This window comes from Carassius carassius, chromosome 50, assembly GCF_963082965.1.
Source record: "Carassius carassius chromosome 50, fCarCar2.1, whole genome shotgun sequence".
Classification (NCBI taxonomy): Eukaryota; Metazoa; Chordata; class Actinopteri; order Cypriniformes; family Cyprinidae; genus Carassius; species Carassius carassius.
Window position 1 is genome coordinate 3643762 of NC_081804.1, and position 26786 is coordinate 3670547.

The window sequence follows — 26786 nt, forward strand, 5'->3', positions numbered from 1 at the left end:
ATTACGAGTATTTGAAAATTTAATTGAATCTAATTACAAGTACCTAATTTTAGGAATCTGATTTTTTTATATAGGCATCATTTTATCAATTGACCTTCCTCTGAACAGAAACAACCCTAAGAGGAGCATTGCCTCCTGGTGGTCATAGAGGACAACTACAGCCTGATCACCAGAAAACATCATCTACTCAAAAAATACAACCACCCATTTTTGAAGTAAATAAGTCAAAACCAAGCCGGATGCTTATGCTACAAATGTAATTTTATTAATTTAAATAATATGCAAATAAAGGGTCTATAATGATCCACAGAAAAGACATGCTTTGAGTCTCATTTTTAAAATGTGTATATATATTTATATTTAGATTTGTCCAGCAGAAATCTATCCAGAGCGAAGACTGAAAACTCTGACGACGATAAAGAAGACCATTACATTCATAAGAGCTGTGTCTGTGTGTGTTTGCCAGGGGACACGGCTGAAGGTCTATCCAAAACTGTCAGTGATAAAAGTGTACAGAAACGAGATCCATATCCAAACATCAAAAATTAAAATGCTTCTTTTTTTTTTTTCTTATAAAAACTTCCATTGCAAAAAAGAAGAACCTGGATACATTTCTACTTTGCAAAATTAACATTTTTACTAATAAAAAATAAGAAAAAGAAAGGAAGACAAAATAGAAGACAAAAGAAAACACACAAAAGGGAAAAAGAAAACAAACCCCAACCTTAATAATCGACTCCCTTTGGTAAAAACTGTCATAAACCGTCCCGTCATCGTTTTCCATGTGGTTCCCGCTTCGTTCTCCCTAAACGCCTTCACTGAAGCACTAAACACAACACACATCTGGCATAAAAAGGTCTGGTGATATTTACACTCTATTTACAAAACTGTTGAACTCCGTGAGTGTGTGTGTGATTCACAGGTCATGTTCACTGCAAGCTGGTGTACGGAGCTCAAATAAGTGTTTTCTGATTCATAACATGCCTTAGATCTTTATTGCTGTCGCATTTATATTTTTTGCCTATATTTTTAAGTAAAAACTGAATTTGTTCATTCTAATATTACAATGCTAAATTCGCACCTCAGATCTGAAGTCATGTGGCAGAATAAATCTCTCGAAGGTCACGTTAAAGTTAAGTGCACTTATCCCCAAACGCTATTGTTTTGTTTTCGTGTAAAGTCTGATTCAGATTTTTCCACCACTTTTTTCGGATCTGCTGCCTGTGAAGTTTTAACTATTAAAAACCAGTGAACACACTTGACTGGCGTTCAAGAGATGCGCAAAATCTGATATATGTTTCAGATCGGTGGGCTGGTCTACGGTACGAGCTGTGCTGATTGGTCCGTGCTGGGTTTGACTGACAGGTCTTCAACCCCTGTGATATTTTTGGCACTGGGTGACCTGCGATTCTGCAGGAACAGCGAATGAAAAACAAAAACACTTTTAAAAATCTGACATCGCTGCTAAGCTCCGCCCCTTTCCTCTGATGTCACTGGCTCTTGTGGGGGCTGCCATACTGGACTCTGTACTTATTGATGCGCTGGAAGTGAAGGGTCTCGGGGTCACAGGTGGTGGAGCAGGGCACCAGTCCCTCCCGCCCTTCTCCCATGAGCCACCTGCTGGTTTCAGAAGCCATGTCTCTGGTTACATGCTCCTTCACCCAGCGCTGAGTCCAGGTGTGAAAGCGCTGGTGCAGACGTGTGCTCACTCGCTCGTGAGACTGAGAGAGAGAGAGAGAGAGAGAGACGGTGAGTGTGAGATGTTTAATGGAGCAGATAAATCTGAGAGGAAGAGAGCAGCTCATAGGCTGCTTTTCTCACTTCTGTCTCATGTGATATTGCACTCTGGGTGTCCTTCACATAGTTTGGCCACAAAAAGTGTACAAAATAGAGAATGTGCATCTTTTTGCAGACACAGTATTTTCAAAATGCAAAAATTTGCTATGCGGTGAAAATTTATATTTTTTTCTGGGAAGTAGCTTGGCCAAAACTCTGAAGTTTCATATAGATGTAAATTTACTGATATTGCTATTATTTAACTAATTTAACTTAATAATACTAATAATTATAAAGACTCAATATGTGCAATATTTAAATTAAATGTTACAATATAAAATATTTTTAATATAAATATTAAATTGTATTAATATACTATCCTTTTAAATACCATATTATAAATATTAAAATCAATTTTGGCAACAAACAATCAGAAGAAACAAATCAGAGGTTTTATTATTGAACAATATGTAACTGCAGTGTCATACTAATAATTTTTGCATATTAAAAATATAAATGAGATGTTAGACTTTAGGTATGTTTTTAAAACACTGTTAACATGATGTAACCTAACTGCAACGAATACATGAATGAATGTACGAATGTGGTAAAAATGTACAAAAAATAAAAAAAAGTATAGATGTGCTAGTTAATGTGACTCCCACAAAAAAAATTTAATAAACGGAAGGCTTCTCATAAATCTTAATTAGGTTATACACATATAATGATTTTTCTGTTGTGTTTTTTTAAGTGCTCAAAAACAAAACTGGAGACGGTTCTTCCTTATTTAGACATTTAGAAAAAAGCAGCATTTGCTAGTATCAAAAATATGCCAGTGATTGAGCATCTTTGTCTCATTGCTTCTGGGTGTGTGTGATTTTACCTGCTGGGCTCTCAGCAGCGCAGTGCGTCTGTACATGTAATCTTCTGATTTGAAGACGTACACCATCTTATAGGAGTTGAGTTTGAACATGCACTCCATCTTCATGCTGTCTGCGTTCTCTTTTCTGCCTCCGTCCTTCGCCTCCTTCTCCTGAGACTCACAGTCACGCTGACACTTACGGATCCGCCGCAGGTTCCTACACAAACAGAAGAGGACGGTGATGACAAACAGACTCCATTTACCTCTACGAACTTCTCTGCTGCATGAGAACAGTCAGAATGCTGAGATTCAATCATTGGTTGGGCAGTTCAGGGGTCAGGGGTCACAAACACAGGGTACCTTGGCAGAAACACAGGCTTTTGAGACAGATGATCCCTCACGTCTGGAGATGTGAAATCAGCCGACAGATACCGCATAACGTAATCCGACCAGCGCTACATGTGACCATGAGAACAGGCAAAATGTATTACATTTGAAAGATTCTTTCGAATAACAAACACAACAGTGTTATTTTAAGATCAGTGAGATGCGATCCTATTTTTTTACATTTTGAATTGGTTTAAATTTTTTTTATTTTCCATTTCATTTTAACTCATTTAAAAAAAAAGTATGCCTATTTATTTTTTTTGCTTTGTTTTGTTTAGTTTATTTTAGTTAAACTTAACACAAACACAGCTCTTATGAATGTTAACAAACTAAGCAAAAATGTTAAATATTGTTATATTTCAAACAATGTCAATTAACATTTATTTCAAGTTTTTTTTTTTTTTTTTTTTTTTTTAGTTTCAAGTAATGACCCTAGAACTGAAGAATTACAGATCTGGATTTGACTTTAATTTATTATTATTATTATTTTCTTATTATTCATTCTTTTTTTTTTTTTTTTTACTTTTTTAAAATTATATATAATTATTTTTTTTCCCTTTATTATTTTATTTTTAATTCAATCATTCTTTCTTACTTTGATTTCTTACTTAATTTAAATGTTTTATATTATTTAGTTTTAAAAGTACTACAACTTTCCAATTCAGTTGTGTTGGTGTGGACATTTGCATCCATGTTTGATCTGTGAATCTAACCTCGTTCTCCATCGGCCCGTCTGAGTTCTCCTCCTCTGTGTCCAGCAGCTCCACAGTGAGCTGAACCTTCCTGTTCTTCATAAACATCAACTAGAGTGAGAGAAAGAGAGATTAAAGACTCTTTATACCATGAGACTCTCCATGCGGTCTTCACTTGCCACTCCTTTTAAAACTCTACCTTAAAGCAGTTCTCGTCGGACATGAGCTGCTCAGCTTTGCGCTGGTAAGACATTTCCAGCGTTGCCCTGCTGCTCTGTGTGAGCAGAGATCCGCCTGTGGCTGAGTGGCTGCTCTCACTCAGGTACAGTTCAGTGACCTGAACACAGATCTCCTCACTCACTATGTGCTGGAGCTACAATTACAGACAGAAAAGAGAATTTCATATCCTACAGGGCAAAATCATGGATTATAAAACTATAATAAAAAGGAATCTAACTGATCTTTTGAGACACTGTACTATGAAGTTTTGATTTCATGAAAATCTCACGACTTCTTCACAAGTCCAATAAAATAATAAGTATATAAAGTGAATTAACAGGGAAAAATAAGTTATGAAACAAATTATGAACAATTCAAGAAATTATTAAATATGATTGACAGTTTTTATAAATATAAAAAGTAAAAAACTAAAAAGCAAATAAAATCTAAATATATATATTTATAGACACATGGAATAAAAATATAAATTCCATAAATCATGACAAAAACACAAAACAAAAAGTATAACTTGTGCACATTTCAAAACCAGCCATTTTGTGGTTTTATTATATTCTCTTTGTTATTCATAATGTTTATTGACTTTATTTTTTCATTTCTTGGGTGTTATTTTTCATATCCAAAAAGATAATAAAAAAACACATTAAATGTAACAATGTCTAACAATATTAAAAAAATACAAAAAACAAATACAAGTAAATTATGAAAAAATTCCATAATTTTTTTTTTTCTTTCATTTTGCTTTTCAAAATAAAACTACTAACACTATAAAGAAGACAAAAGGAGAGTGAAATCAAAAACAAATTTATAATATGTGACCCTGGACCGCACAACCAGTCATAAGGGTAAATTTTTCGTATTTGTCGTAATGTATGGTTTGTTATGATAGGACAATATTTGGCTGAGATAAAAACAATTTGAAAATCTGGAATCTGAGGGTGCAAAAAAATCTAAATATTGAGAAAATCATCTTTAAAGTTGTCCAAATGACGTTCTTAGCATTGCATATTACTAATCAAAAAGTAAGTTTTAATATTTATGGAAGGAAATTTACTAAATATCTTCATGGAACATAATCTTTATTTAATGTCCTAATGATTTTTGTCATAAAAGAAAAATCAATAATTTTGACCCATACAATGTATTTTTGACTATTGCTACAAATATACCCCAGCGTCTCCAGGGTCACTTCAAGGGGTGTTTTTAGGCATGACATGCAAAAGCAAGTGGATTTGGACATACGGACCTGTCTGACTATGTTCTGGATGAGTTTGTCCATAGTGAAGGCGATGTAGGCGTGAATGGTGAACATCTCTCGGAGAGAATCCTCATAGTGAGACGCCTCCATATTCCCATCCAGCAGATTACGCACCATCTCCAGAAACGCTGAGTAATAATCCTCCACATCTACGTCCACTGAAAGAGAGGGTTTGAGTTTCTAAAATCAGTCCATAAACGGCAATTAACATCCACCAACTTAAAAAAACAAACAAAAAATCTCATTTAAATTTCTGGCAGGTTAGCTGGTTTTGTTACTCACTGGGCTCCTTCAGGCGCAGCTGGATAGCAGTGTTGTCCTTTTTGTTCCGTTTGTGTCCGAGCACCTCTCTCTCCCACTCGCGCTCCCTCAGGTCATCTTCGATCTGTCGTTCGGCCTGCACATAGAGCCGTATCAGACGCGAGCACAGGGTGTGGTGCAGCCGGAGGAAGATGTACCAGTTGTTATTCACGTAAAGCAGATTATACGCGTCCTCGCAGGAGCGAAGCCGTTGAGCCGTGGATGAGCTAAACAGCAGTTTAGACTTTGTCGGGCTGCCACTAACTCCTCCCGTTAGCCCGTTGTGCTTCTTCGACGCCCCCTCATCGATGTCCATGTCTTCCTCGTCATCATCTTCCTCTGCGTCCGACAACACTCCTCTCTGGGAGAACAGCATGTCGGGGATGAAGTGGTAGATGATCTGTTTAATCTTGTATTTGTCCTCTTTGTTGATACTGCTCTGGCGTTTCACGTGATGGATGATAAGCGCCGCCGCGTCCTCCAGAATCTGACGGTCCTCGTAGGTCAGTGTCACGTGAGGCCCGCTTGGTAAAGTACTGTTGTCCTCCGAGGCCTGTTCCTGCCGCTAAACAAACACAACCATCAATCATGTGTGAGAAAACAGAGGGGAACAAACCCTTTTAACTTCTTCTAGAGGATAAAGAGCGTCTCACCTCATCAAAGATGCACTCGATCTCGTTGAGAAGTGTTTTCGAGCGCAGCACCTTAGTGTCGTTCTGTTTGAAGTTAATGCCTTGGTGGTCCAGAGATTTTAGGTAGTATTTCTCATTCTGCTCTCTCCAGATCTTGTTAAAACCCCTTTGAGCTTCACGCCACTCATCCTCCTTCAGCTTTAGCCTGAGACCCCGAATGAGAAGACATATGTAATTTAATGTTACTGCTAAAATCCAGATATTGGAAACAGCTAAATAAAAACAAATACTGGCAATAAAATTAAATAATCCTCATTGGTCAACCACTAATTTGGGATATTTTAGTATAAATAATTAAATAAAATATGAAATAAATGTAATATTATTGCTAATTGCTAACCCACTTCTAATAAATAAATAACTTAAAATAAAATGCATGTTTTTAAAAATATATGAAAACCCTACATTGGTCAATTACTAAATTTTAATAATATAAAATAATAGGATATGATATAATATATAAAAAACCCACTACTGAAAAAAACCACTACGAAACCCTACATTGGTCAATTACTAAATTTTTATAATATAATATGTAAAAACAAACTCACAACTACTAAATTAATAATAAAATGAGTAAATAAAAAAATATATAGTCAACTACAAATTTTGAAGTGAACGAGTGTGTGTGTGTACACACACACATATACATATATATATATATATATATATATATATATATATCCATTTTATAAAATAAATTACTTTTATAAGATAATAAACATACAACTATTAATTTGAAATATTATGATATCGAGTGCTAGAGAAATTCTAAAGTAATATTATTGCTGATGTAAAAACAAAATCGCTCACAAACCCTCTACTGCTAAATACATTTTTGGGGCATTAAAAAATAAAATAAATGCATTTAAAATATCAGAGAACCCCACACTGGCCAACCACTAAATTTGAATATTATACTACAATGAAATATAATAAACGTAATGTGCCTTTCGAAGGGCGTTCTCTCTAACCTCTTGAGCACAATGGGAACAGACACTGCTGGATTCTTCTTCAGTCCATCGATGATGTCCAGAGCTTTGTCTCCATATATCCTCTGGATGGCTTTCCTGTGGAGAATCTCCGAACAGCCGCCCAAAGTGTTGTCCAGTCGGAATTTCGCCTGCTCTTCTGCAGACATCCGAGACAGCTTCTTCTGAACCACCTCCAGCACACGAATGGTGGCCAGGTTGGTTTCCAAGACAACATCCAGCTAGAGGGAGGAGTCAATGACATCATTAGCAAGAATTAAATCACAAAAAGTAAAAATGTTCTTGTGTGTGGAAGAGTCTCACCTCGAATCGCTCGTCCTCGCATCTGTACATGTGTTCTTCATACTGAGTCTTCTTGGAGCTGACGAAAGTAGAGTCCTCAGACCAGGAGGGGAAGGAAACCCAGGTATCATTCAGCACCTGATACATCCACAAAGAAATTCTTTCTTATTAAAAACATGAGTAATTTGATGCATGTTCCAATATTAAGCGGCAAAGGTGATAGGGTTTGTAAAAAAGCTGTTGTTAAGGGAAAATCCTCTCTTACCTCTTTACAGAGTGATGTTCTTCCTGTGCATTTGGGAAGCTGGTAGCTCTTGGGTAAAGCTCGATAACTGGATCCCAGACGCTTGCATGAAGCGTAGTCAATTTCCATGGCAATTCCTTCAGTGGCTCTTTCTTTTGGGTACGTCTCCAGGTGGGACATCTCCTTATATCCAAGGAAGTTCTTGAACCAAGTAAATAGCTCAGGAAATTTGCTGGGGAAAACGGGTTAATTAGTAAAAACACAAATCCAATACTGCAATATAGAAATTGGAGGCAGCTTTGTCATAAATAAAAATAAAAATGAATGATTGAATGTCAAAACAATTCTAACTAATGTGAAACATACGCCAAGGAAGTTTTGTAAAAAAAAAAAAAAAAAAAAATTATAAAAAAGAATGATAAAAAATGAAATGAATGAATGAGTGAATGAAAAACTAAATCCCACAATTGCAAAATAATTTATAGGGCACTTTTGCAAGAATAAGGGAATAAAAAATTCATAAAAAAAAAATAAAAAAAAAAAAAAATAAAAAGATTGCCAATTTTTTTTTGACAATACCCACTTCCATACCTAATAACACTATTATTAAATATTATTAAAGGAAAAAAATTTAATGAATTAAATCAAATAAGAGAATAATAAAATAAGATCCATACAATTAAAATCCACTTCAAACTGGACTTACCCCAGGAATGGAACCACAAGCTGAACCAGCTCAGCACGAGAAATCATCTCTTCGTTAAAAATAATCAGGCACCGGAGGAAGTTGTCATATGCTTCAGCACTTCGTAAAGCTTTCCGTACCTTCAAATGCACCAATAATGTCCATCAAAATAGGAAAACGAAACTTTAGAGATAAAAACAACCTGGATATTACATCAACATCACTATGTTAACCCAGAGCAACTCACTTTGTCAAAGAAAAGAGACTCTGTTCCTCCATGTTTGCCAGCCTCTGCCATGGACGGATCTTTGATATTCATTAACTTGAGCTTTTTCTGGAAAAATTCAGATATCAAGAATGAGATTCCACAAAAAACATACCGAAATTCAGTATATATATTATTCAGTATTTCCTGTACCTTCACAGGTGGGGTGACGGCTGTAGTTGAGTGCTTGCGTATCTGGCAGCCGTTCTGATTGGGTCTCTGCTTGTTATTGAGCTGTGGTTTCTTGGCTGTTCCACCGTGATCATTACGCACAGATTCGGCCTTCTCTGCTGTCGTCTTGCTCAGCAACTAGAAGGAAATTCATAGCAGGAAATGTGTCACTTTCACTTAGTTATGTACGTCATGTACTAACATAACCAAAGCTACAACTGAAATAAAAATAACAGGGTGCGACAGTGCATGATTTTCACTTGCATTTGCCACCAAAAATAGATGTGAGCATGTGTGAGAACAAAATTCGGTTTTATGAAAATTGAATTAATAAAAAGACTTAAATATCTTAAATTGTATTACAAATTGCCATATTAAGATGAGAAGGAATAAACAGGAATCACAAAAAGTCCTAAGGTGATTATTAAACTTCTAAAGGGAATGATGTAATTATAGTATATAATAAATAAATGACAAACAACACAATTATAACAGAAAACTAAAATACAAAAAAATAAATTCATTCAAAATATTTATATGAAACTATAACAGCATCTCAATGACACAATAACAACAAAAAATTCAGTATTGATTAAACGGACTCTAAACTTCTGAAAAAAATGACATTCTTTTCAGTTATAGAATGTTCAAAAACTTTAGGTTAAAATATTCTAAAACTGGAGTAATGTATAAGTCCAGTGGGCGGGGTCAGAGTGGAGGCGGAGCCTCAATCAAACTCACCACAGAGCTGTTGGCATCAGGCAGGAACTGTCCAAACTCGGAGAGCAGATCTTCCTGGTTTTTGAAGAGTTGTGCCACCTCAGCATAAACTTCTTGTTCAGTCAGGGCCGGGGTGTAGCTCCCACCTGCTTCTTTAGCATTACGCTGTTCTTTCTGATTAACAAAAATAGTACATGTATAAGTGGATTGTGAATCATAATGTATTTGTGAAGTGTTTTCAGGGGCCTGGCCAGACCTGGTACTTGTGCAGGATCTCCAGGAAGGACTTGTAGATGTTGGGCTGGCCCTGGAAGCGGTTCTTAATCTTGTTGACGTAGCTGATGGCGTGGTTGAACTCCACGGGCTGGTTGTTCTGCAGTGGTGGGGCCATGGGCATGCTGTTGACAGGGGTGTGGGGCTGCAGTGGGGGCGAACGCGGGGACGCGTAAGGAGGGATGGACGGATTGGGATGACTGCTTGGAGTCAGAACTGGAGACTGCACCGGCTGCACAGAAAGAGATGGAAACATATAAGTGATCCAGATCTGAACTAAACCAGGGTATGTGCAGTTTTTAAAATCATTTAAAATCACTTTTTAAGATCTCCACAAATAAAATTAGTGTATATTGTTATAAAACAAACCCATAAAATCTAAAAATGTAAACTGATTAAGCAAAATAAGATTTAATGCATAATAAAGAACTTTTAATTAAAAAAAAAAGCCTGAATTAACACAGGACTCTCATTTTGAAATGCCTTTGCTAACTTTAGTGCTATTTCCAGCTGATAACTCAAATGGACGAGGGAGATAAATATGCACGGTTTCAATCATCTACAGCATTTTACAATATAAAAGCCAAAAGTAAACATCATAATTCATCAACAGTAGTTTGTTGAGTTGATAAGTAATCGCTTGGCATAGATGCGTGGTATTCATTGACTCTGAACTTCTCTGAAAACGTGAGCCTGAAGAACACGTTACAGCACCACTTTCTGACTTTGAACGCACAGCACTCAAGTTTATTTAATTAAATCATTGCCTTACGAAATTTAAGAATCATATGATGTCATTTTTTCTGTCCCCAAATTTAAGACAGCTTAAAATGATGATTAGGACTTTTGTAATACTATTTAAAGGAACATTCTACTTTTTTTTGGAAAGAGGCTCATTCTCCAACTCCCCCAGAGTTAATAAATTTAGTTTTACTGTTTTTGAATCCATTCAGCCGATCTCCGGGTCTGGGGATAGCACCTTTAGCATAGCTTAGCATACATCATTGAATCCTATTAGACCAGTAGCATCGCGTTCAAAAATGACCAAAGATATTGAAATTTTTTCTATTTAAGAGTCTTTTGTAGTTATATCGTGTACTAAGACCAGCGGAAAATGAAAGTTGTGATTTTCTAGACCGATATTATTAGAATCACAACCTTCATTTTCCGCTGGTCTTAGCACACGATATAACTAGGGATAGGCATTTTCCGCAAATATCACATTTGAATATTTGAGCTCACAAAAAACGAATATTCGAATATGAGACAGATGTTATTTTTCAGCAACATTTATTGTTTCCTTCATTTTGAACAAGCTTACACACAATAAGCTTGAACATTACACATCCTGTTTTGTAGAAAAGCGTTAGCACTCGTTAGCTTGTCATTAGCGTTTTCATTCGAACCTATCGCTGTTTTCTTTTCTCCTCACCCTCGCTCCAGTTTTTCACAAGTTCATCAAACAACCGCAGTAAGAATATTTCATCAAGCACGGTGAGTAATGGCCTCTCCCGTCATTGTTACTTGCACCTCTTGCCACATGTACAGTTTATCTATCTCTGTCGCTGATGAGGGATTCACATGTGATAAATGCAGGGAAATAGTTAGGCTGACAGAGAAGATTTCAGAATTAGAGACACGCATCCAAACTTTAATTGAGGACAGTAAGAATGTTAGGGCTCTAGATACGGCTTTGGATGCGTCTAGCTCAGGGATTCCTGTACATTGTTCGGTTCCGGAAACAGAGCCCCAGCAGCAGGGCAACTGGGTGACGGTGAGGCAGCGTAGTCGTGGGTCAAAACACCGCTCTTCTGTTCCGATCAAAACATTAAACAGGTTCTCCCCACTCAGTGATGCACCCACTGAGAAACCTGATGAAAGTGCTCTAGTTATTGGTGATTCTATTGTACGGAACGTGAATATAGAGACACCAGCCACCATAGTAAAATGTTTACCGGGAGCCAGAGCGCCTGACATCTTGGCAAATTTAAAAGTGCTGGCTAATGCTAAACGTAAATACAGTAAGATTGTTATTCATGCCGGCTCTAATGATGTTCGACTTCGCCAGTCGGAGATCACTAAAAATAACATTAAAGAGGTGTGTGAACTTGCAAGCACGATGTCAGACACTGTAATATGCTCTGGTCTCCTCCCTGCTTACCGTGGTGATGAGATGCATAGCAGATTGTCATCACTCAATGGCTGGATGTCTAAGTGGTGCCCACAGAATAACATAGGTTTCATAGACAATTGGACGAGCTTTTGGGGCAGACCTGACCTGTTTAAAAGAGATGGTCTTCATCCCTCCTGGGGTGGCGCCACTCTTCTCTCTAGAAATATGGCAAATAGTCTTAGTGTTTATACTTGACTAACTGGGGCCCAGGTCAGGAAGCAGACAGACTGGCTAAACCGACCGTCTGCTAGCTGCCTCCCGTCACAGAGGTCAGTTAATTCTCAGCACATAGAGACTTTTTCACCTAGATATCACACTATAGAGACTGTGTCTGTTCCCCGAACTAGAAAAAACAAAAAACGTCCAAACCAAGTTAAGATTAACAATTTAACAAATTGAACAAATAAAACAAATTTGTTCAACATTGGTTCAACAAATAAAAAACAGAAGCAATATGGATAAACAATTGATAAAGCTTGGCTTATTGAATATCAGATCCCTTTCTACGAAAACACTTTTTGTAAATAATATGATCACTGATCATAATATAGATGTACTCTGTTCGACAGAAACCTGGCTAAAACCTGATGATTACATTATTTTAAATGAGTTCACCCCCCAAGATTACTGTTATAAACATGAGCCACGTCTAAAAGGCAAAGGTGGAGGTGTTGCTTCAATTTATAACAACGTTTTCAGGATTTCTCAGAGGGCAGGCTACAAGTATAACTCGTTTGAAGTAATGGTACTTCATATAACATTATCCAAAGAAACAAATGTTAATGATAAATCCCCTGTTATGTTTGTACTGGCTACTGTATACAGGCCACCAGGGCACCATACAGACTTTATTAAAGAGTTTGGTGATTTTACATCCGAGTTAGTTCTGGCTGCAGATAAAGTTTTAATAGTTGGTGATTTTAATATCCATGTTGATAATGAAAACGATGCATTGACAGCATTTATAGACATTCTGAACTCTATTGGTGTTAGACAACACGTTTCAGGACCTACTCATTGTCGAAATCATCCTCTAGATTTAATACTGTCACATGGAATTGATGTTGATGGTGTTGAAATTATTCAGCCAAGTGATGATATCTCAGATCATTATTTAGTTCTTTGCAAAATTCATATAGCCAAAATTGTAAATTCTACTTCTTGTTACAAGTATGGAAGAACCATCACTTCTAACACAAAAGACTGCTTTTTAAGTTATCTTCCTGATGTATCCAAATTCCTTAGCATATCCAAAACCTCAGAACAACTTGATGATGTAACAGAAACTATGGACTCTCTCTTTTCTAGCACTTTAAATAAAGTTGCTCCTTTACGCTTAAGGAAGGTTAAGGAAAACAGTTTGACACCATGGTATAATGAGCATACTCGCACCCTAAAGAGAGCAGCCCGAAAAATGGAGCGCAGCTGGAGGAAAACAAAACTAGAGGTATTTCGTATTGCTTGGCGGGAAAGTAACATATCCTACAGAAAAGCATTAAAAACTGCTAGATCCGATTACTTTTCTTCTCTTTTAGAAGAAAACAAACATAACCCCAGGTATTTATTCAATACAGTGGCTAAATTAACGAAAAATAAAGCCTCAACAAGTGTTGACATTTCCCAACACCACAGCAGTAATGACTTTATGAACTACTTTACCTCTAAAATCGATACTATTAGAGATAAAATTGCAACCATTCAGCTGTCAGCTACAGTATCACATCAGACAGGGCACTATAGACCCCCTGAGGAACAGTTCCACTCATTCTCTACCATAGGAGAGGAAGAATTGTATAAACTTGTTAAATCATCTAAACCAACAACATGTATGTTAGACCCTATACCATCTAAGCTCCTAAAAGAGGTGCTTCCAGAAGTCATAGATCCTCTTCTGACTATTATTAATTCCTCATTGTCATTAGGATATGTCCCCAAAACCTTCAAACTGGCTGTTATTAAGCCTCTCATCAAAAAACCACAACTTGACCCCAAAGAACTAGTTAATTATAGACCAATCTCGAATCTCCCTTTTCTGTCCAAGATACTAGAAAAGGTGGTATCCACACAATTATATTCCTTCTTAGAGAAAAATGGTATATGTGAGGATTTCCAGTCAGGATTTAGACCGTATCATAGTACTGAGACTGCTCTCCTTAGAGTTACAAATGATCTGCTCTTATCATCTGATCGTGGGTGTATCTCTCTATTAGTTTTATTGGATCTTAGTGCTGCGTTTGACACAATTGACCACAACATTCTTTTGCATAGACTTGAACACTTTGTTGGCATCAGTGGAAGTGCATTAGCATGGTTTAAATCGTACTTATATGACCGCCATCAGTTCGTAGCAGTGAATGAAGATGTATCCTATCGATCACAAGTGCAGTATGGAGTACCTCAAGGCTCAGTACTAGGGCCGCTACTCTTCACGCTTTATATGTTACCCTTGGGAGATATCATCAGGAAACATGGTGTTAGCTTTCACTGTTATGCTGATGATACTCAGCTCTATATTTCTTCGCAGCCCGGTGAAACACACCAATTTGAAAAACTAATGGATTGCATAGTCGATATAAAAAACTGGATGACGAGAAATTTCTTACTGCTAAATTCTGAAAAAACAGAGGTGTTAATTATAGGACCTAAAAACTCCGCTTGTAATAACCTAGAACACTGTCTAAGACTTGATGGTTGCTCTGTCAATTCTTCGTCATCAGTTAGGAACCTAGGTGTGCTATTTGATCGCAATCTTTCCTTAGAAAGCCACGTTTCTAGCATTTGTAAAACTGCATTTTTCCATCTCAAAAATATATCTAAATTACGGCCTATGCTCTCAATGTCAAATGCAGAAATGTTAATCCATGCATTTATGACCTCAAGGTTAGATTGTTGTAATGCTTTATTGGGTGGTTGTTCTGCACGCTTAGTAAACAAACTACAGCTAGTCCAAAATGCAGCAGCAAGAGTTCTTACTAGAACCAGGAAGTATGACCATATTAGCCCGGTCCTGTCAACACTGCACTGGCTCCCTATCAAGCATCGCATAGATTTTAAAATATTGCTTATTACTTATAAAGCCCTGAATGGTTTAGCACCTCAGTATTTGAATGAGCTCCTTTTACATTATAGTCCTCTACGTCCGCTACGTTCTCAAAACTCAGGCAATTTGATAATACCTAGAATATCAAAATCAACTGCAGGCGGCAGATCCTTTTCCTATTTGGCGCCCAAACTCTGGAATAACCTACCTAACATTGTTTGGGAGCCAGACACACTCTTGCAGTTTAAATCTAGATTAAAGACCCATCTCTTTAACCTGGCATACACATAACATACTAATATGCTTTTATTATCCAAATCCGTTAAAGGATTTTTAGGCTGCATTAATTAGGTAAACCGGAACCGGAAACACTTCCCATAACACCCTATGTACTTGCTACATCATTAGAAGAATGGCATCTACGCTAATATTTGTCTGTTTCTCTCTTGTTCCGAGGTCACCGTGGCCACCAGATCCAGTCTGTGTCCAGATCAGAGGGTCACTGCAGTCACCCGGATCCAGTACGTATCCAGACCAGATGGTGGATCAGCACCTAGAAAGGACCTCTACATCCCTGAAAGACAGTGGAGACCAGGACAACTAGAGCCCCAGATACAGATCCCCTGTAAAGACCTTGTCTCAGAGGAGCACCAGGACAAGACCACAGGAAACAGATGATTCTTCTGCACAATCTGACTTTGCTGCAGCCTGGAATTGAACTACTGGTTTCGTCTGGTCAGAGGAGAACTGGCCCCCCAACTGAGCCTGGTTTCTCCCAAGGTTTTTTTCTCCATTCTGTCACCGATGGAGTTTCGGTTCCTTGCCGCTGTCGCCTCTGGCTTGCTTAGTTGGGGTCACTTCATCTACAGCGATATCGTTGACTTGATTGCAAATAAATGCACAGACACTATTTAACCGAACAGAGATGACATAACTGAATCCAATGATGAACTGCCTTTAACTATCATTTTTGCATTATTAACACTGTTTTCCTAATGAATGTTGTTCAGTTGCTTTGACGCAATGTATTTTGTTTAAAGCGCTATATAAATAAAGGTGACTTTGACTTTTGACTTTGTAGCTGAAAACCTTTAACAATGCGTGCAAACAAAAGTACAGATTTAAAAAAAAAAGAAAAAAAAGAAAAAAGGTAAGGCAGCCTGTAGCAATTAGGCTATTGTAGAACATAGCCTACACTTAACTTTTAAACTGTCAGCAAGTCTTTTTTGCTTTTTTCTATTGTTTTACATGTCCTTGTTAAGAAACACGGGGATGTAAACATGATCGGGGGAAAGTCGGCTGCTTAGTCTGTTAACAATAAGGCCGGCCGCGAAGAAAACGCGCTCTTATGGCACAGGTGTTGCCGGGACTCACAAATAACGGTGTGCTAAGCGAATAAGTTTTGTGAAGTGCTTCGTGTTTTCGTTTCACCACTGAATGGGATCCTCATCTGGTGGAATACATAGCTCCAGCAAGAACTTTTCCCACTCATTTCGGCTGGACTCTCTGTAATCAACGCTGAAGAACTGGCTCAGGCTTTTCCGATGAGTGGGCATTGCATCCTCTTCATCGTTGGTGGCGGCAGCTGCATCCGCACCACTCGCATCAAGGAAAATGTTCTGATAATGTTCAGAAAATGTTCTGAAAATGTCCTCTTTTTTCCAGCGGCGTCCGCACCGCATCGAGTTTAAAACATCTCAACTTTTCAGAATGGCGCAAGTGCACCGTGGGTCATGTGACAAGAAGTAAACATTCAGCTTCATCCTTTCCCGTAACAACGTTAAAAGCTCAGCCAAGATGAAGGAACAGCTTATCATAGCTGTATATGGATTGCCATTTTGAAATAAATTTAGTAGCAGATCTACTGAAAGCGATTTTTTGTGCTGCAAATCCATTTATCCTTTGCTGAAATTTCCGCGTCTTCATGGAGAGAGCGCGTCATTGTTGCTTAGCAACGGCAGACGCCTCAGGAGCGCTTCTGCCTGAGCGCTTTGGAAAGAAGGAGAAAGCCTAGCGTTTTCCATGCGTTTTAGGCGCGATATGTGAACGGCCCCTTATTCATTCATTAATTATTTTTTGCTTGCATACATCTTCAAATATGCCGTGGAGAATCACAGAAAGTGACCAAATTAGGTTTTATTGTGAACTTTTTTTTTGCGAAATTCGAATATCATTTTTATTTATCGAATAATTAGAGCTGAACGAATATTCGAATGTTCGACTATCCGTGCACACCCCTAGATATAACTACAGAACAGTCAAGTCTTTAATAGGAAAAATATCAAAACTCTTTGGTCATTTTTGAACGCGATGCTACTGGTCTAACAGAATTCAATGATATATGCTAAGCTATGCTAAAAGTGCTATCCCCAGAGCCGGAGATCGGCTAAATAGATTCAAAAACGGTAAAACTCAATTTATTAACTCTGGGGAGTTGGAGAATGAGCCTATTTCCAAAAAAAGTGGAGTGTTCCTTTAAAGCAGGGTTACTATAGTTACAATAAAATTTAAGCCATAAAAAAGTTACTTGAAATAATTAAAACGTTATGCACTAAAACAAAAACATAAGCTAAATATTTAAAAAAACTATTTACATTTTTTTTTTGATAAATTTCATCTATAATATTAACCCCTTAGCATTCCAGTAAAATTTGCCTAAAATACGCAGTGTACTGTGGGCGCTAAAAGGTTCATAAAAAACTATAATGGTATCTCAATGACACTAAACTTAATTTTAGACTTTTCAAGGACCCACCGGGGACCTTATCAACGTTACCCTACAAAATAGCTTTACTTTTTCAGTGTGACTACTACCTTGCTTTTCGGCGTGGGTTGGGCGGGAGGTGTGGATGCCAGGCTGGGAGGGTTTGTGGGGATCTGGTTCTGAAGCTGCGGTGGAGGTCTGGGAGGGATGTTCTGTACAGAGATGCCGTGAGGTGTGATGTGGTGGATCTGTCCGGGAGTAGTCACGTTCACCAGGTCATTGGTCTGAACTTCAATCTTGTATCCCGGTGGAAGAAATGTGTTAAACCCCATAATAAGATCAGGGTGACCCTTAAAGAGCTGTGACACCCTGCTGATTACGCCTGGGGTGTCAATACTGCAGATTGAGAGAGACAGACAAAGAGAGAGAGAGAGAGAGAGAGAGAGAGAGAGAGAGAGAGAGAGAGTATTCAAAATGATTAATTATGATTAAGTAATTCCCAGTGAAACTATCTACCATTTTGTGGGAAATTATGTAGGGCAGGATTTAAATGTGAGAACATAGCAATAACATATTTTTCAGATAGCAAGTCCTTGCTTAAGTCAAAAGAAACATCAGAAGAATTTGATGAAAGCCATGTTCATTTTTATTTAAATCATTTTAATCGATAAATGAAAAAAAAAATCATATTTTTATTCAGCAAGGGCATATTAAATTTGTAATGTTATAAAATATTTCTGTTTCAAATTAATGCTGTTCTTTTGAACTTTTTATTAATCAGAGAATCCTGAAAAACCTGTTTCCTCAAAAACATTACACAACTATTCAATACATTAAGTGGGGGAACTGTGACGCCACTTCGTAGGCAAAAACCCGCAAGCGAGTTAACATTTTAGCACTTCCGGTTCATTCGTCCCAGAGTCAATGGTTTTTTTTTCTAAAAAACAAATTCTCTAAAATAAGGTCCGTGGTTTACACAAGTTCAAAATACTTTCACGTTTTATTCTACGACATAAAACACACCAGTTACAAACCACTCGTAATTTTTTTTAACTGTTACTTTTCTTGAAAAACAGTTTGTTAAATGGGACAGCAAGGTGCTGTCAGAGACATTAAACGTCATCACACCGAACAGTTACCAATTTATAGTATTTTCCAGTTGGAGTATAATTAATACAATTAACTGTGGAATAATCAAATCATAGTTTCCCGCATTTTATATTGTTGTTCAACAATGTTTTTTGCTTTGCCTCAAAATGCAACCACAAGTCTTTGGAGGGAAGATGCTCGTTTTATCGCTTGTTTCTTACTGATACAGAGACTCTAGTTTTGTATCATATGGTAAACTCTTATTACGATTATTCAGTAAACACCACATTGAGCGACCGTGGTGTAGTTCGTTTGTAGTCTAAGTTTAGCTTTTTAGTTTTGGCGCAGGTATTTAGGCTTAAAAACTTCATAAAAGTTATATTTTGTGAAGATCATCTTGATGGACAAAACCTGTAAGTATCATGAACAATGTTGAATTCATAGCTTATTTTTTACATTTATTTATAATTATGCATTTAGCAGACGCCTTTATCCAAAGTGACTTAGGATACACATTTTTATTAAATTTTTTTTAACCAGTATGTGAGTTTCCTGGGAATTGAAACCACAAACTTTTGTGCTGCTAACGCAATGCTCTACCACTGAGCCACAGGAACACAAAACCCTATGGAAAAATCCAATTGGCTTTTTGTCGAGAGAACCATTGTGATGCTAAGAGCTGACTGGCTTAAAAAATGACATCATAGTTCCACCACTCTACTATAATGATTTCTGATCATGTGACACTGAAGATGGGAGTAATGCAATATTACAAACCCACTCAGGTGTAGAAATGAACATGGACATATATTAATGCATGCTGTGTTCATGATACCTAATGTTAACTAACTGATGTTTATTGTGAAGTGTTACCTTACATGTGAACAGAATTGTGTTTAATAGCATATAACATAGAATCGTGATGATTCACTAGTATCAGTATCCGCTAATAACATTTTATGACAACCCTAAATGTGAATAAGCTCACCTCTGAGATTTAAACTCTTTCATGATATCCAAGAAGTCATTGTAGACCTGTGGATGATTGCCAAACTGTAGTTTCACCTGGTCCAGGTAAGACAAGGCGTCCTCCACCTACAGGAAGGAAAAAGAGATTCCAGTTTATCTCACACACACAGCTGCTATTGCAAGACTGCAGTGGTTAGACTCCCAAAAAACCAAACACAAAATCCCATCTCACCTTGAGTCTCTGGAACTGCTGCTGCCCCTGTGTGGATGCGGAGGGGGTGGGAGGGTGACTGTGACCCTGCACAGGCACAGGACCGTGGGTCTGGACCGCCGCTGGACCATGATGGTGAGCACCACTGTGGGCCGCCGGACTGGGAGTGTGACTGTGACCACTTGAACTTTGGGCTACTGTGGACACCTAAAAACAGCAGTGATGCAATGATCACATCATGTTAATGAATGTTAATGAAAAAATATGTTTCATAATCATAACAAATACTCCTTACCAGGCAAAAGTATTGATTCTGTCCTCACTAAAGTTTAAATGTTTCTGAATATACCTGATGTTCAATTTACAGCTATGTGTACAAATACATATTATATCTATTTCTTAAATATATGTAATGTGTGTGTACTTATATATATACACACACACACACACACACACACACACACACACACACACACACGTGTAAATATGCACAGTACATCATGTATTATGTACCGTAATTGTGATTGAGATATATATGTGTGTGTGTGTGTATATATATATATATATATAGGAGTTTTTTACTGAGATTTTCAATAAGCTCCTATGAAAACATCATTGCACATTTTTGGAAATAAGGCATTTGCCAATAGCACAAAAGATGAAAACATTTACTGATGTCCAAGAAGGCAACATGATGCATTAAGAGCTGGAGGGTGTAAACTTTTGAACCGGATGATGATTTTTCTTAATTTGATTAAAAGGTAATATTTTTTTTCCTACTACTGCACTTCAAAAGCTTTATAAATACATACATGTTTCCCAGAAGACAAAAAAAGGAAAATTTACCCTGATCATCCAATTCCAAAGGTTTACACCCCCGGCTCTTAATGCATCATGTTTTCTTCTTGAGCATCAGTAAATTTTTTGACCTTTTGTAATTGTTAAGTATGAGTCCCTCAATTGTCCTCAGTTTGAAAAGATGGATTTCAAAACCATACAATCACTGTTGGAACGGGTTCAGATATACAGAAGATGCTAGAAAAGCAAAGAATGTGCTGGAGGATTTTTCAGAAGAACAGCAGGCAATTTAACTGTTCAGGACAAACAAGGGACTCATGAACAACTATCACAAAACATAAAATCAGTCGTGGATCCAGGAAATGACACAGTACTAAGATTTAAGGGTATGGAAACTTTTGAAAGGGTATATACTAGGGGTGCTTCGGCTACCGATCACTATCGGCCGATAATCAGGTTGGGATGTTTGATTGGCGGTCTCTAAAAATGCCGATCTCAATCTGATGATGCGTCTGCCGTGAGCGTTTTGGCACGATATGCAGCGGCAACATCTCAGTCTCTGTCTGGTGCGGGGAAGATAATTACGCTGAAGGTGAGGTGCAATTCATATGCCGTCATTAATTAACTCTTAAAGTAATATGAAAACCTTCTGTGGGAAAACACAGTGTACTCTCCTTTTCTCTCTCAAAATGTGCAAATGGCTTCAAATCAAATCGTTTCTGCTTTATAAGCGAGCTGCACGTTACGTTGCACAGGAATTGCAACTTGCACAATCGAGGCAGTGTTGCATCATCACTAAAGTTTATAAATTGCATTTCTTTTTAATTCTTGCCAGTGCTTAAATCATTCAGCGTTTGCGCACTCTTCTGGAGACAGTGCGCTCATGCACACTCGCAGCGCACACACGTAACGCCAGGTTCACACATACTTTGTTTGCAGTGCATATACGTACGTCGCATATTTTTTTTCAGCGCTCATGTTAAGCGTTCACCCTGCACACGGTTGCGGTCTGGCAGTGTGCTCCAGTAGTTATGAGTACTAACTAGTGGTGAGTACTTTTAGATAAACAGGCAATAATAGATGGCACTCCTGGAGTTAGGAAAACAAAGTTCTTTATGAACCTAGGATTGCTTGTTAGGGTTGGGCGATGTCTTCAAATTTGGCATCGAACGATGTCTACAGTGAAACATTGCGATGGATGATGACATCTGTAGGGGTGAGCAGCGTGGGAGGGGGGAGTTGGGGGATTAACGGGAGGTGTATCCGAAGCATGAATCCTTATAAGGAAACAGTGTAAGGACGTCCGCTGTAAACACGGTATAAGGAGAGATGACTGAGGATGATGGCAAATGATTTGCAGACATATAATTTAGTAAAATGTGTGGTAAGTACTACCACTCCAGAGTATAAACAGAGTACGTGCGATCGCGAATTCTGCAAATGATAGTAAAACCAAAATTTTTTCAATCAGCCATCGGCAATGAACCATGGCATCGTCTATCAGCCCAACCCGATTGCTTGTAATTAAGATTGAAAAGAAAAAGGAAAGGCAGTAGAGATGATTGTTTCTGTCAGTGGTAAGTTTTAATTTAGAATGTTTGTGATAACGTAAGAAAAGTATTTTAAATGTTTTGCCACTTGCTTGAGCAAATTTTTTTTTGATGTGTGTAAGCTATTGTTCAACAATTGCATGAGTGTAAAAACAAAAATGCACTGCTTGATCGAACATTAAAGTGAGATAAATATATATTTTTTGAAAAATGTCTAAAAAATGCTCCCCTCCAGCCCTCAAAAAAAAAAAAACTCCCCTCTCACAAGACGGAATTTCCCTCCATTTTCAAAAATGAAATGCCCTGCGAAGTGGACATCACAGGATATTCCACCATGATTCCAGTTCAAAGCGAACGTATGTGTTCCATTCAAAGTGAGATACGTGAATTTAAATTGTATTTATTTACAGAGGTATATGATGCAAGACATTGCGAAGCACAAATCCGTGAATGAATGTTCCTGACAGATTTCCCCTACTCAGGGAGTAGGGAGCAATAAACACTGTGTTGGAACCATCTCAATGGGAACACAGTTCATGCACGGAGCTCACTTCTAACGAGCTGATTATCAGAATCAGGTATGTTAACAAAGAGAGACATGCTAAACATGCAGAGCTGGGGGGCGCAAGGACTGGAATTGAGAACCACTGCTATAAATAATTCTACATGATAAAAATAAGTCTTTAAAAAGATCGGTATCTGTGATCATGTTGGCAGATACTGCTTTCTGTGATCGGCAATCTGCCTCAAAAAACCTGATCAGAGCACCCCTAGTGTATATATAAACATCTGTTATGTGAAATAGCTTATTCAACACAGCACTTAATAAAAAATAACAAGCCATTTTTATGATCCCGCTTATTTTATGAAAATTATTAACATTTTGCATATTCTTCAAGAGAACTTACGAGCACAACTGTGTGTATTAATATGCCATTGACCCTAAAATATAATGTTGGCCTTTATCTTATTCAGCCAGATTCTAGATTCTGGAGTCGCTCTGGATTAAATGGATGCAGTGTGAACACATTCCTTGGAGCTATAATGCATCACAATGGTGTGTGTCCGCACCTGGTATGCCTGGGGAACCGGGTACTGTATTCCTGGAGTAGGCTGCATGCCGTCAGCCACAGCCTCGAATATTGCAGGCGCTGGGGCCAGAACCCTGTGTTGCAAGCCCTCTGTGCTGCCGGGAAGCCGGCGCTGTTGTGGGGTGAACACTGGCTCCTGATCCTCTAAACACCTCCTCATGCTGTACTCATACTCAGACAGAAACTAAGACCTAAACAGACAAGGCAAAGACAGCAACTTAGTAAACATCATGATTTGGCTGTAGTCCAAGCCATTACCAACAGGAGATCTAATATTCCAGACACTGACTAGCTGATGAATAAAGGCCACAAAAAAGTATATGTATAAACAAACATGAATGGTGTGTATGCATGAGCAATTGTGCACAAATCCATACAGAAATATACCAGTGCATGGTGAGTATATGCTTATATACATATATAAATGAATGAATGAGGCAAATGCATAGGCGTGTATAAATAAGTGCGTATAAAAATGTGTGTATGTTAATACATGCGCTTGGTGTGTGTGTGTGTGTGTGTGTGTGTGTGTTTCCAGCACATGCAGACAGTTAATGCTAACTTGCTTACCCGCGTCTAAAAGTGACTGAGTTTAGTCAGGATTACGCTTTTATCAAATAAATTAAGAAAACTAAAGGTCGGAAGTTTCAGTCTGACAGAAAACCAGCTTATTGAGAGGGAAAAAAAGTTCAGAAATACTGAATAAAACTGGTATTATATACCTCTGAGACTCACCCGCTTCTGCTAGCTGCGCTTATAATACACCACCGCTGTCAAAATGTCACCGACATACTAAAACTCAAAACGAAAAGACCGATAAAACGCATTAAAACGGAGTAAAAAAAAAACAAACGCAAAAAATTCCTGCTGAAAACAAACGCTGGTGAGGGGCGGGGCTAACATAGGCTTTGCGAACAGTCTCCGCCCATTTGGTCTCTGATTGGCTCTTTGCTCGGGAGACGACATAGGTTTGTGTTTTTATTGAAGTTCTCGACTGTCACTCAGACAAGTATTAACTTTGTTAGGGGGGGTTGAGCCCAAACCCTCTACGGTTTCTTTCACTCACTCACTCACACACACACACACACACACACACACACACACACACACACACACACACAAACTCCTCGAACAACGACTGGCTTTGAGCAGCAACGTACTCTCGACCTCTTTTCAGACTGGTGAGTGAGTAGAGATCTGAACGGGTTTAACTTTACTATAATGCGCCACCATCACTCTATGTGATATTACTAATAAAATCTCGGCATTACGTCTGAATGATTTCAGCAGCTTTCCGAACTTCCTCCCTGGGGTTACGTCAGTCTTTACGCCCCCTCAAAGCAGCTGGCCAATCAGAACGAAAAATGGCACTTGAATAAACGCCTCTTATATAAATCTCGACTCCGATTGGCCAGGAGCACTGAGAGGGCGTTACATATGACGTAAGGCTCATATCCCAGCGCTCCGCCCACGAGAGGCGGGGCTCAAGCTAGTGCCCGGGATTCCTCCTCGCCCCGTCCGTCCGCAGTCAGAGCCGAGGCTCATGCGTGTACAGCGTCTCGCTTAAAATTGGGACAAAACTAGAAACAACGCGAACCAAATCTGCTCAAACCTACAGAACGAACAAGTTCGGACTGATTTCAATACAAAGAGCTCAAATATTCAGCATGTTCGCGAGCGTTATAACACGACCCCGGACAAAAGATCCGCACATAAATGTGTATTAAGGACACATTTCACGATCTCTCGTGATTTCTGGATTGAACGAGCACACACGAACATGATACAACAGTCACACACGCCTCTATCATGACATGTTGTCCTTTAGTAATCAGACCCAAAGTCAAAATGGGAACTAAAAATCTGATCGCATGAACGTAGACTCGCTAATGTGATCATGCGAGGATCTGAAATGATGATTCCGATCATATATTACAGCACAAACACGCCAGTTGATCTAATATTCTTTGTTTACTGGGAGACTGAAGGGGAAAATGTCTAACCGTGCTTGAGCACCTCTTCCCTCCCCCCTGAACACCATACAGAGCTACCGATCTGCCTTCAGATCAAAAACAAGTTAGAAAAGCACTCGGGAAAGCATCAGATTGGCTTGTGTATCATAACATAACGTTTCTTTGCTGCTTCAGTTGGCCAAAGCTTTGCCCCCTTTTTCTCCCCTTAATGTGCCATGATCGAACGGAACAGCCCGATTAACACACCAAAATCTCCCGAACCACCAGCCCCCTGCAGAAAGCACTCAAACACCGCTGGAAACACATATTCGATCAAAAGAGGACTATTAAAATTTGTTTTCTTTCGCCCAGCTTCTACATACCTGCGAAAAAGAGCCTCGCACTCCGGGTTCGTGTTTGGAACAAATAGTTAGGAACGCCCCCCTCACCTCCCATTGGTGTACGTGACGGCATGCGTCATCCTGATTTGAATACGACCCGCCAAACGCGCACTTGCGCAGGCAGAGATGTACTCGCTGCTTCGACACACCTGTAGTATTGCACTAAATGTTTTACTTTGTAAATTGGAAATAATATTTAGTCTGCAATTAAACCAGAAAAAATGTGTGTTATCAGATATTTCTTAAAGAACACCGTTTGAATTTAACTATATATGCCACTGACGGAGACTGACACTTACGTTAACCCTTTGCTAGATTGCGCCAGTTATTACTGAGTTAAAATACACCCCTCGCCAAAACCCCGCCTTCGAAAGGCAGCTCAGCAAAGAATAGATACAGACGGTTGGTCTGGGAACGCCCCCGGGAACGCCCCGTCACGTGATGTGAATTTAGCCCGTGGGGGAAAACATTGCCTTGGCGCCAATTGAAATACATGGGACAATCACGCCGAAGAGTTGCTGTGTCGTTTTCTGTACCTCCAATAAACTAACAAATTATGAATTGAAGTTCTACATCCTTCCTAATAAACATACAGAACCGGAAAGGATGACAAAATGGCTACAAGCAATAAGTTGTGAGGATGATCAAGGGAAGTTGTGGAATCCCAAGACTAAGCATGTGTGTGTGTGCAGTCGGCATTCATCACAGGCAGGCTATATTAACATCGTGTTCATTATTAACGTTATCAAAACTGTGTAAGGTTGTTTCAGAAAGTGGAGTGCATATATAATTAGCCTTATCATTCTACCCGAAGCTAAACTATGTAACGTTAGCCTAGTGTCGAACATAAACCCACTTAAAAAAAGCGTGTGGACACGTAACAACTTAGTTTTGTGTCAGAACTTTTACACTTTCATTCATAAATTCACCCCGTTTGTGTTTGCGAAACGATTGAATCGCGGGATCCAGTCA

At 38.4% G+C, this 26786-nt stretch overlaps 1 protein-coding gene across 4 annotated transcripts; it reads right to left on the reverse strand.

Moving 5' to 3' along the window:
• Positions 1-240: 240 nt before the first annotated feature.
• Positions 241-25951, reverse strand: LOC132133769 (paired amphipathic helix protein Sin3a-like). 4 transcript variants are annotated; one of them, XM_059546718.1, is made up of 21 exons: positions 25797-25951; positions 23442-23652; positions 20044-20229; positions 19831-19937; positions 17864-18149; positions 9820-10068; positions 9585-9737; positions 8826-8981; positions 8655-8741; positions 8429-8547; positions 7744-7954; positions 7500-7616; positions 7179-7417; positions 6166-6349; positions 5495-6077; positions 5201-5370; positions 3917-4090; positions 3739-3828; positions 2999-3093; positions 2660-2855; positions 241-1721 (listed from the first exon to the last, which is right to left on the reverse strand). In XM_059546718.1, exons 2-21 carry the CDS (start codon positions 23619-23621, stop codon positions 1491-1493), a joined length of 3813 nt encoding a protein of 1270 aa, XP_059402701.1. In that variant the 5' UTR covers positions 23622-23652; positions 25797-25951; the 3' UTR covers positions 241-1490. The 4 variants fall into 4 exon arrangements, with proteins under 4 accessions (XP_059402701.1, XP_059402703.1, XP_059402702.1 ...); XM_059546720.1 differs by lacking the exon at positions 25797-25951 and adding an exon at positions 24184-24793; XM_059546719.1 differs by lacking the exon at positions 25797-25951 and adding an exon at positions 24197-24792.
• Between the last annotated feature and the right edge of the window lie 835 nt (positions 25952-26786).

Coding starts and splice junctions, on each gene's coding strand:
- LOC132133769 (XM_059546718.1), bottom strand. CDS start 23,621: ATGAGGAGGTGTTTAGAGGATCAGGAGCCAGTGTTCACCCCACAACAG. Junction 3,829..3,916: donor CCGACGAGAACTGCTTTAAG/GTAGAGTTTTAA, acceptor CTCTCACTCTAG/TTGATGTTTATGAAGAACAG. Junction 3,094..3,738: donor ACGGGCCGATGGAGAACGAG/GTTAGATTCACA, acceptor GGTCACATGTAG/CGCTGGTCGGATTACGTTAT.